The sequence below is a fragment of the Natator depressus genome, chromosome 6 (assembly GCF_965152275.1).
Source record: "Natator depressus isolate rNatDep1 chromosome 6, rNatDep2.hap1, whole genome shotgun sequence".
In the NCBI taxonomy this organism is placed as follows: domain Eukaryota; kingdom Metazoa; phylum Chordata; order Testudines; family Cheloniidae; genus Natator; species Natator depressus.
Window position 1 is genome coordinate 3,226,593 of NC_134239.1, and position 11,433 is coordinate 3,238,025.

The following is an 11,433-nucleotide window of genomic DNA, read 5'->3' on the forward strand; positions in this document are numbered from 1 at the left end:
CAGGAAGTGGGGTACCCAGGGCACTGATGGGGGTACAATGAGCTGAGCTGACAGTAGCACTGAGGGTGCAATCCCTAGTTTAATGCTTTATAAGGACAAAGTCTGGTCGGGAGAACCACAGGCACCAGGGTGGTGCCAGAGAAGCAGCGAGCAGGGGACCTGAGAGCAGGGGAGGGCGTTCCCAAGAGGAGGCACCGGGGAGGGGGCGGGGGCAGATTGTACCTGGCGGAACTGGGCTTGCTTTTTTCAAAAGTTGCTTTAATTCTTTCAGATTTGTGGGGGAGCTCTTGTTCTGGCGGAGGGCTTGTTTTGGGTCTTTTTTGTACTAGGGGACTTCAACACACTGTTCCAGTTGAAAAAGGGGTGGAGGAGCGGTTTTGGTGATCAACCAGTGTCAGTGTAGACGCCCGTCATTAGAATTTGAGAAGCCTCCAATCCCCAGACTCATTCAATGAAGGAAACATCCCCAAATTTGGGAACTTTCTGACTTGCCCGTTCGATGCATCCTATGTGCCAATTTCTTGTCCTGCTCTGGGATATACTTCACCACAGGCATGTGCCATAGGGGGGCAACAGAGCCCATGGGTGGCTGGCGAGCGCGAGGAGAACCTTTATTAATAAAAACAAAATAATGCAAGGATACACACACATTTATTAGTTTCATGGTTTCTATGTGCATCAAAACTAGAACTACTAGAAACAACTAAGAGATTTCCTATAAACAACCCCCTGTACTCTCTCTGAGACGGGCTGGGTGAGTTTGGAAAGGTGTAGCCGCTTTATTTTCTTTTGAGACTTGGTAATGCTCGGGAAAGGGGGTAGGGGCTAGTGGGATAGAGCAGGGGGCTGGGAGCCAGCATTCCTGAGTTTTAGCCCCTTAGCCTCTCACAGGCACGTACTCATGGCAGTTGTTGCCCCCCAGGTTGGGCCCACACTCCAGCATGTAGGAAAACTCCAAGTGGCCGTATTCAAGGCTGCAGGTGAGCATCTCGCTCTTGCCGACCTCAAGGTAGGTGTTGCAGTCACCCAGGTATTCGTCCCTCCATAGGTCCTTGTCCCACACCTCGATTTTCAATTCGGGCTTCACTGGCAGCATCACTGGCCCAAAGTCCAGGTCTTTTGACCATATGGGGTTGTTACTGTTACGAATGTGGCCCGTCTCCATGATCTGTCCTTGGAAGAGGACCCTGACGTAGGCATCGGTGGCCGACGTGGTGTCTCCCCACAGGTCTGTGCCCTGCAGCACATGGACCTTCAGCCGGGCCGTGCCCCGGTTAAGTGAACAGCACATGGAGTTGGTGAGGGGGTTGCCCGAGCAATAGCATTTGCAGGGGTCCGAGATGTCGGCCTGGCCCCCTTGTGGGCAGCTACGAGGGCAACTCTTCTTGTGTCCCCGCTCAGACACGTACTCCTTTATTGCCTGCCTCAGCACCTCCCGTCGGCGGTCGCCCGGTCTCACCAGGGTGTGGATGGGCATCAGAGAGTAGGCGACCAGGTCGGGGCTGGCTTTGAGGCTCTCCATCCAGGTGGAGAAGGAGTTGGCGTCTTGCTTGGTGGAGAGGAGCTGCTTGGAGTAGCTGTGGCCACCCTTCACCTGGATGCGCTTCTCCATGTAGAGCATCTGGGAGCTCTCCTCACCCTGGCTGCTTTGCTTGCTGGTCTGACTCAGGCCCAGGTCTTGCAAGAACTGTGAATCGAGGCGTGCCTTGATGTCAGCAGCTGTCAGCCCGTCCAGCACTGCCCGGCAGGTCTGGATGGCTATCAGCCGCCGTATGTACCCCCCGAGGTCCGCCTGCCTCACGTAGTGGGTGCCGTACGTGGCCAGGAAGCGTCGGTATATCGCTGAGTCGTAGCTAGATGGGAGGCTGCTCAGGGCCTGGGAGAACTGGGGTGCCAATGGGGGGTGTTGAGTGAGCCTCAGCCTGCCCAGAGGGGAAAGAGAGACGAGTTAGGAACCAACCAGAGACCCCCTGCATCTTCCCCCTGAACAAACTGGCCCCACTTCCCCAGTGCTCACTCCGTGGCTTCCCTGGCAGGTAGGGGGGGCAGTGGGAGACGCTCTCCTCTTTCAGTCAGTGCTACCTCGTTACCCCACTGCAGCAGTAGGGGGCGCTGGGCTGCAGGGAGCAGGGCGGGGTGGGGGATTCTCACCTGTAATACACACAGGGTATCTCTTGGCGCACGAACATGTACTTGTCCTGCAGCTCCTTCTGGTAAGAGTAGCTGGTGAGCTGGGATTTGGACCCCCCCAAGGCCGGGCCATGGGACTCCTCTAGCAACTCCAGCTCTGACATCCAGTCATTGTTCACATCCAACGCCAGTGCCCGGCCCACTGCTGCGGCTGACTCTTCCACTGAGCTGCTGAGGTCCCGGTTGCACGAGATGTGGACCCTCCAGTCCACCACGGCCAGCGGCAGCCTCTGGTGCTGTCTCCCCTGCAGCCGGTTCTCGCACAGGGTGCAGGTGCCATTTGGGCGGCGCCACAGACTGGTGTCCACCAGATTGGCCCCCGTCCACTCCAGCGTGGTCACGTCGATGCCCTCCCCCACCAAGCTGTGCGCGGGCACGAAGTCCATGGGCTCATCGCACTCCTCAGCTGTGACCATGTAGCAGTCGGGGGAGACTCCAGGGAGAAGGAAGAGCAGCAGCAGAGGGATGAAGGCACCATAGCTCGCCATGGCTGATGCAATGGTGCCCCGCACCTGGGAGCGGCTTTCAGACTCTGAGCCTCCCTGGAGGGAGAAAAACAGAGAGAGGATTCATTAACGACAATCTAGTGGCAGGCAGTTCCACAGGCACAACACATCCTAGCAGCATCCCAGAAGCCTGCAAGTTGCTACGACCCTCCCTGAATCTGAGAGAAGAGCTCTCCAACAACCTGTGCTATAGCCTGCCTACCCCATTGCCCGCCGATTCTGAAGGAGAGTTGCTGCTGGATGTGAGCAGTACAGGGACTAGGACACATACAACCTGGTAGTTCTGAGTCTGACCAGTAGGGGGCAGTTGGTTGTCTGTAGTAGGGGACCTGAGACACATGGGTGAATAGTTCTCATTCCATGTAATAGAGAGCTGCGCAGATACGCACCTGTGCCCACCCCACCCGCAAAATGAATCTCCCCTCATTGGGCCGGGAACTGAATCCCCCACGTGAGCTACAGGAAGTAGGGTGACCTTGCTGAAATATGCACAGCCCCATTCCCTCCTGCAGGAAGAGAGAGAGAGAAGAGAGAGAGAGAGAGAAGATCGCAACCCACATGCCCCATGGGTTACCTGTCTGCAGCAAAGCACAGGGCTCCCGTGTGGGGATCACGGCCGCTGGGCTGGAACGGCATCATTTCTAGGGGCCGCCCTGATGCAGATGTCAGCTGGATCAGAGTGCAGGGAGCTGAGCTCTCCTGAGCTCTCTGGGTTCATCAATTGGGAGGCCGGGCAGGAAGAAAGAGGGACCCCCACCTACAGCAAAATCCCCCCCCCCCCAAAGAATCCAGGAGGATCAGGGGGAGAAGGGAGAGTGAGGGGGACTGGCTGGGGGGAATGGCCAGATCCTGACATCAGTGATCCAATTGTAAATCTGGAGTGGGGTCGGGCAGGCTAGAGAGGGGATATAGAGATCCAGGGTGGCCCCCCTGAGACCCCAGTCACAGGGGATGGGAGCCAGGACTCTTGGGTTCTACTGAAAGCTGAGAACTTGCTGGGGAGCCAGCGTTTGTGGGTGCTGGAAGAAAAGGAGGACTTGTGGCACCTCAGAGACTAACCAATTTATTTGAGCGTAAGCGTTCGTGAGCTACAGCTCACTTCATCGGATGTAGCTCACGAAAGCTTATGCTCAAAAAATTGGTTAGTCTCTAAGGTGCCACAAGTCCTCCTTTTCTTTTTGTGAATACAGACTAACATGGCTGTTACTCTGAAACCTGTGGGTGCTGGGTTGTCTCCGGGGATGTGTGTTGCCTCCTGCCCCTCTCTGCTCTCAGGACAGGGTGTGGGGAGGGGCGGGACACTGGGAAGGGAGACAAGGGGGCAGGGCGAGTGGCAGGGTTTAGGCATGGAGGGCGTCTGAGCCCCTCCCTCCCCTGCTCTGGCCATGCCAAAATCTGTGGATGACCTCAGCCCCCTACCTATGTTTGTTCCAGGATCTGGGGGTGCCCTGAGTCCCCATCTCTGCCCCCCTATTTGTGAGACAGGATTCTGGAGCAGGAAACAAGGCCCTCTCACCCCCCACACTGTGTGTCCCTAAGAGTGGCCATACTGTGTCAGACCAAAGGTCCATCTAGCCCAGTGTCCTGTCTGCCGACAGTGGCCAATGCCAGGTACCTCAGAGGGAATGAACAGAACAGGGAATCATCAGGTGATCCATCCCCTTTCGGTTATTCCCAGGTTTTGGCAAAGACAGCCTAGGGACACCATCCCTGCCCATTCTGGCTAATAACCATTGATGGATCTATCCTCCATGAATTTATCTAGTTCTTTTTTGAACCCTGTTATAGTCTTGGCCTTCACAACATCCTCTGGCAAGGAATTCCACAGATTGACTGTGTGTTGTGTGAAGAAATACTTCCTTTTGTTTCTTTTAAACCTGCTGCCTGTTAATTTCATTTGGTGACCCCTAGTTCTTGTGTTATGAGAAGTAGTAAACAACACTTCCTTATCTACTTTCTCTACACCAGTCATGATTTTATCGACCTGAATCATATCTCCCCTTAGACGTCTCTTTTCCAAGCTCAAACGTCCCAGTCTTATTAATCTCTGCTCATATGGAAGCCGTTCCATACCTCTAATAGTTTTTGTTACCCTTTTCTGAAACTTTTCCAATCTTTTTTGAGATGGGATGACCATATCTGAAAGCAGTATTCAAGATGTGGGCATACCATGGATTTATATAGAGGCAATATTGCATTTTCTGTCCTATTATCTGTCCCTTTCTTAATTATTCCTGGCATTCTGTTCACTTTTTTGACGGCCACTCTTTTTTCAGAGAACTATCCAAAATGACTCGAAGATCTCTTTCTTGAGGGGTAACAGTGTCCATACCTTTTCCCTGCCCCCAGGCATTGTGCTTGGATCTGGGGGTCAGGAAGGAATTATTCATTTGGCAGAGTGAGGGGAGCTGGGGGGCAAGAAGGAGTGGGGGAAGAAATGGGGGAGGGGCACTTGGGGTAGAATGGGGGTCAAGGAGGGGATCAGGGGGTTAGTGGAGGGCTGAGGGTCTTCCACACAGAGAGACACCCCAGGGCAGCTGAGTGAGTGCTGCAGTTCCTTTACCCTACCTGGCACCAGCTGGAGAAGTGGGGTCAGATCCTGGAGGGGGATCCCCTCCCCTTCCCCTGAAGAACTCAGGATTTTGCCCCGGGATTCCTCGTCTACATTTTCAAACGTTTTGCAATAACTAAATGGCACTTACCTTGTCTGTGCCAGAAGCTAGTGTGAGTCCCAGCTTCTAAAGAGGTCTCTGGTCGCCTGGCTTTGCTTTGTGCCATATAAATACAGTGACAGGCGCTGACTTCTAGTTTTTTTTGGGGGTGCTCCGCCCCCTTCCCTGAGGCCCCGCCCCCACCGCACCCCCTCTTCTGAGGCCCCTCTCTCCTCCCTCTTCCAGTCTGGAAAAAGGCATATCCTGACCTCACACCTCTCCCACCTGAGCCCCCTGCCCTTCCAGGGGCTGGGCAGACCACCGATCCGCACCCTTCCTGGAGATGGAGTCTCCCCCCTTCCCCTATCTCCCAGGAGAAGGAGGAGAGGGATGAAGCAGCAGATCTGGGCATGGCCGGTGCGACGGGGTCCCTCACCAGAGAGGGGCTGTTTGGTCTCTGATCCTCCCTAAAAGAAGAGAAACAGAGAGAACCTTAATTAAGGAGAATCCAGTTGCAGGCAGCCCGATTCCTACTGTGACGAAGTGGGGGATTTTTTGGGTTTTTCAAAGATGTGCATGCAGAGGTGGTGGGACTCAGTTTCCCTGTGTTTTACTGGTTTAACGAGATAATGGGAGAGGGAGGTTGTGGTTACAGGGACCAGTGACAGAACTTGGGACCCCAGCCAATGGCCTGGAGAATGGATACCCCAGCGACTGGTGACATGGTGACCTGGAGGCCCAGCTCGGACGCCATAGCCACCCCCTCCTGTGTCCCCCTCCCCCAAACCTTTGAGGGGGACCTCTGCATCACAACCTTTAGAATTGGTGTCCCATCTCACTGCTCAGCCTAGCCTACACGGTCATAATGAAAGCCATTTGGCTGTTATTGGCAACCGCCCCGGTCCCCACACTTTGGGGGCCCCACACTTTAGGGGATGTGTTATGCTTATAAGAAGCACACAGGATCTTTTTGAGGGGATAAGGCAGTACGCCGTGTTTATGAAGAATAGAATAGTAAATTTTTGGGGGGAGGGATAGCTCAGTGGTTTGAGCATTGGCCTGCTAAACCCAGGGTTGTGAGTTCAACCCTTGAGGGGGCCATTTAGGGATCTGGGGCAAAAATTGGGGATTGGTCCTGCTTTGAGCAGGGGGTTGGACTTCGACGACCTCCTGAGGTCCCTTCCAACCCTGATATTCTATGATTCTATGAAATCAGCTAGCGTATGCTCACATAAACACACACGCACACTCAGATACACACGCACTGTCCCATCAGTCAATGTTATAGTTACCAGTCTGTAGCTCAGACCAATCTAATGGCCAGTTAGATTGGTCACGAGTGGGGAAGCTGGGTTCTGTCTGTCACGATCCAATGTGCTGAAGTTGTGGTAAGGCGAACCCAAAGTCCCATGACAAAGCACCCTGCTTTATAGTAATTTTCCTTCATTGGGGGTCAGTGAGTTTCGCACCGTCATGCTGTAATCAATTGCCGTTTGATGAGTGCTTGTCCAGTGCTTGTTTTCTTAAGTTGTTCTTCTCATCCTTCCACCCATTCCTCAGGGAGTTACCCCAGACTGGTTTTGGTTACAGGTCTCTTCTCCTGATTGATAGGTGCTTGCCTCACCTTTTAGAGTTGTCAATCTGCCCTGCTCCTCAAAATGTTATTGGGGTACACAGCAGTCTCCTGGTGCCTTTGGATCTGTCTTTGGTTCCTCCCTAGAATATCTGGTCCAGTGATGACCTTCACACTTATCTTCTAACACACACATCCCTCATTCACACATAAAACAGGACTGATTTACACAGAAACAGTATGAAGATTTAAGCAGGAACATCAAGTCACAATTTAAAGAAACCAATCATCACACTCTTCTACTTATTTCACAATGCTAACTTTAAACTTACAGCAAAGTGGTGAACCTAAGAGTCTATTCCTGCCTTGAAATCAGCTGCAGACACAAGATTCTGGCTGATGCCTCTTTACCAAGGGCACACTAGGCCATTGCTTCCTGCTTTTAGAAAGGGTGGCTGGCAGGGTACATCAAATAATAATTACAAAATACATGAATACATTTAATACATACTACATTATTTATTATCCTTCATTCTAACTTATACCTAAACTAAAATAGGATTTTTCCAAGACAGATGGGTGGTCCAGAATGCCCTGGGGGCCTAGTAGTGGCCCTGGTGCTGATAGCAGTGAGTGACCTGGCCTGAGCCCATCCCACTCTGCTGGGTCTCAGTGTCACTCAGAGGAGGGGTGGAAGCTGGAAAAAGGCAGGGTGGGGGCTTGGGGAGAGGGGAAGAGTGGGGGCGGGGGCGGGACGGAGCAGCAGTGGGATGAGGCAGGGCAGGGGCTTGGGAAAAGGGGTGCAGTGGGGGCAGAGCAGGTGCGGGAAGAGGTGGGGTGGCGACTTGAAATAAGGGATAGAGTGGAGGTGGGCCTGGAGTGGAGGGGGGGTTCTCTTGGGCCCCATACTCCCCCAGGGATGGCCCTGGTGACTGGGGTCCACACTGGTTGGCTCGGGGACCTCCTTGAACTCTTGTGTAGGGACGGTCTGTCGTTCGCTCTCCTCTCCCTGAGCACTAGAAGGTGTTCGACAGGGTGGACTATGGGTATCTCCTGGGCACTCTGCGGGCGTTCGCATTTGAGCCACTGTTTGTGGGTTTCCTGCAGGTGCTGTGCACCTCTGTGGAGTGTTTGGTGAGGCTCAACTTGACCCTGACTGAACTGATCAGCTGTTAGGCCAGCTGCACACTCTAGCCATTGAGCCCTTCCTCCTTCTCCTCTGGTGGAGGTTGATAGGGTTGGTGCTCTGGGAGCTGGAGTTTTGGGTGGTCCTGTCAGCATATGCCACCAAAGTGCTTCTCTTGGTTCAGGACCAGGCACCCTGGTGCAGGTGGAGGCCTGACTGGTTATCTACTCAGCAGCCTCCTCCTCCTGGGTCAACTGAGTCGAGAGCTCTGATCTGGTGGTCGGGGATGGGGAGCAACGGAGCTCCCTCACCCGTGCTTCAGGCCATCCAGTGGAGCATGGGTCTGCTATTCTATCTGAGCATTCACCTTTCCTCCACCCATCCCTCTCCATCGGAGAACAGGCAGGATTTGGAGGGCAGGGTGGCTGAGCGGCTGTGGAGGTGGACCAGACTGTGCCGGTGACTTTTCCTGTGGGGTAAAGCACTGGTGCTCAACCAGCTAGTCCCGTCCATGCTCTGGCACTGGCTCAACACCCTGAGCCTCGCCCTGGATTTCCTGTCCCAGCTCCAGAAGGTAGCTCTGGGGTTTTTCTGGCCAGGACTGCACTGGGTCTCTGTGGGGGTTCTCAGTCTTGCCCAGAGGAGGAAGGACAGGGCCTGGTCTGCCTCTGCACGCAAGTCCAAGTCTCTAACCTCCAGGCCCTGCAGAGACTCCTTTAAGGTGCATGAAGTGTGTTGGCACACGCCTTCCTCTGCCTCCCCCAAGGGCTCCGGTATGACTGGCAGCTCTTTTTTCCTCCATCCAAGGGGTCTGCAACCTGGTGCAGTCGAGGTAAACAAGCACCAGAGTCTCCCTCGTGCCACAAAAGGGCAAGTGCCTGGAATCGGTGTGAAATGTGCAAGTATCTTCATGGAGCCATCAGCTGATATTCCTGGCGAGCCACAGAACCCCGGTGGAATTAAGGCTGGCTCACTGGGGTTCCTCACCCTCAATAGATGGCACAAGGTGCTAGCTCTATGTATTGGGGTGGGACATGACGGTGAGCAAATGAAACGTGTGGAGCACAGGCGTGTATTCAGAGGTTTCCTTCACGTGATTCAGAAACGAACTGGCTGCAGATTATGTAGCCTTCTCAAGTTGTCAGAAGGAGTGGGTAGGAGGGGCAGGGGCCCGATAACAAGGTCGAGAGGGCAGGGGTGAGGGGCGGGCTGGGAGCACCCTCTCATGGAACCTACTCAAGGAAAGCCACAGAGGCGGGCGGTAAGCTTGTCCTCACCTCCGGGAGTAGACGCCAGGAGTTATGAGGGCTGGAAAGCCCCATGAAACAACTAACAGCCAGGGGATCCATCCAGTCCCTCCCGCTCCGCTCGTAGTGCAGGAAGTCTCCGATCCTGGTGCTTCCTGCCAGGACCAGCCTCCGGCGCACTGCGGGGGACCCCGCGACCCCTACACCTAGTTGGGGATTGTGCAGCACGAGCTCCGCAAAGAGGTCTACCCCCCGCAGTGGCTGCCGGAGACCTAGACGTCGGCACCAGTCTGAGCCATCCTGTCCATAGGATGGTTTGGGGCAACCACCCTGGGCCCCGTGCTTTGGGGGGCCATGTGGGGCCCAGGGTAATGCAGAGGATTAGTGTGTGTGTGTGTGTGTGTGTATGGGGTGGCCTGGCACTGGCTGCAGAGGTTGGGCCTGCCTCCTCATCCGCATCACTCGGAGGAGGGGACTTGCGGGAAGGGGTGGAGTGGGGTAGAGCGGGAGCGGGAAGAGCCGGGTTGGGGGTGGAGCAGGGGTGAAGGTTGAGAGTAAGGGTTGGAGCAGGGAGGGGAAGGGGCAGGGGCAGGGCCTGGGTGGAGGGGGCTTGTCCTGGGCCTTGCACCCCCCTAGGGATGGCCCTGTAACCCCCTGTTCCTGTTTGATCCTTTGTTTTCCCTTGACTTTAGTTGAACTTGGGCTTTGTTAGTGGTTTCTCCCCCTGAGCTGGTGTCGGAGCCTTCAGTTGTGGGTGGGCTAGCACCCTCCCACCTTCCCGGGACATTGATAGGTGGGTTTGCTTTGTATGATGGAGAAAAAGAGCCAATAGGAAACTGGAAGTAAAACTCTTTCAGGGTCACTGGCTTCCAGCCTTTACTTTGCATTTACCAGAAATCACACAGAGCAAAAAGTCCAGAAAGGTCAACAGCCTTCCTCTCCTAACCCGGGCCCCCTAGTCACGGCCGGACAGCAGTGGGAAAGCGTGTTTGCTACTAGGGTGGCATCTTAAAGGTGGGCCATTCACATCTCTGTGTAACAGTCCAGTTGGGTGAGAATTGCTCAGCTGGACACGCTCTGGAAGTGATGGCCATGGGTATGAGAAAGAGAGATCCCTCAGGGGTGGATGGGCACCAGGGAGTATGAGCCCAGTCTGGGGGTGACTTTGAGGCTCTCCAGCCAGGTCAAAAAGGCTCCAGCCCATGCCAGGGGCTCCGTGTGCCCCCGATTCCCCCTCCCCCATTCCAGAGGCTCTGTGCAGCCTGCACACCTGGGGTTCAGTGTGCCCCCATTTCCCCTCACCCCATGCCATGGGCTCTGTGTGCCCCATTCCCCCTCTCCCTGTGCCAGTGGCTCTGTTTCCCCCCCTTCTCATGCCTTTTGTCCTTGGGTCAGGGCATTGACATTTTAAATGCCAGAGGAACATGGGGGAAGAGATGGCTGGGTCCTTCAGAGATGCTGGCTGGGGTTAATCTGGCCCCAGGGCAGGGCACTGACTGAGTCAGGGGGGTGGAGAATGGGGCCTTTCCTTTCTAGGGGCACCGGCTCCTATCTTAATCCAACAGCCAAATGCCATTCCCCATCCAGGGATGTGTGAGATGCAGCTGCCTCTGGGGCGGAGCAGAGGGGACCTGTCAGGGTGTGGCCATTTCCTTCCCATTTCAAAAGGGGCCTTGCAGTCCACATCAAAGCCCCCAGCCATTCGTGGGTCCTGGAATGGGCCGCAGACGCGGGCAAGATGATGTGGGCTCCTGGGGCCCAACTCTTTGTGGCCACATGAGTCACGGGCTGCCGGTAAGCACGTGAGCAGAGGCGGCACCAGGATGTGGCCAGAAGCATCCTCAGCTGACAGCCCTCCGCAGCTCCCACCCCTCCCAGTGGAGGGTATGAGAATCAAGACCACAGATATCAACACTGTTTTCGGGCAGTGGCACATAAGAGTGGGCCCTGTGCAAAGAGAAACAATCATCAGCTGGATTGTTTTACAGGTGGGTAAATTGAGGCACAGAGAGGGTGGGCCTACGTTTCAGTCAGGGAGCCCGTGATAGAACCCAGGAGTCCTGGCTCCCCCACAGCTCCTTCCCAACCCACCAGCCCCCACTCTGCTCCTAGAGCTGGGATAGAACCCAAGAGTCCTGAC

General features: G+C 55.0%; 1 protein-coding gene across 1 annotated transcript; it reads right to left on the reverse strand.

Annotated features, from left to right (window-relative positions):
- Positions 1-877: 877 nt before the first annotated feature.
- On the reverse strand, positions 878-5,676 carry LOC141989819 (perforin-1-like). The gene is made up of 3 exons (XM_074956743.1): positions 5,633-5,676; positions 2,152-2,732; positions 878-1,922 (listed from the first exon to the last, which is right to left on the reverse strand). Exons 2-3 carry the CDS (start codon positions 2,676-2,678, stop codon positions 878-880), a joined length of 1,572 nt encoding a protein of 523 aa, XP_074812844.1. The 5' UTR covers positions 2,679-2,732; positions 5,633-5,676.
- Between the last annotated feature and the right edge of the window lie 5,757 nt (positions 5,677-11,433).

Bases quoted from the DNA above. Each gene is read 5' to 3' on its own strand.
- LOC141989819 (XM_074956743.1), bottom strand. From the start codon at position 2,678: ATGGCGAGCTATGGTGCCTTCATCCCTCTGCTGCTGCTCTTCCTTCTC. The intron at 1,923-2,151 runs GTGAGAATCCCC...CCCTCTGGGCAG, and splicing joins ATACCCTGTGTGTATTACAG to GCTGAGGCTCACTCAACACC.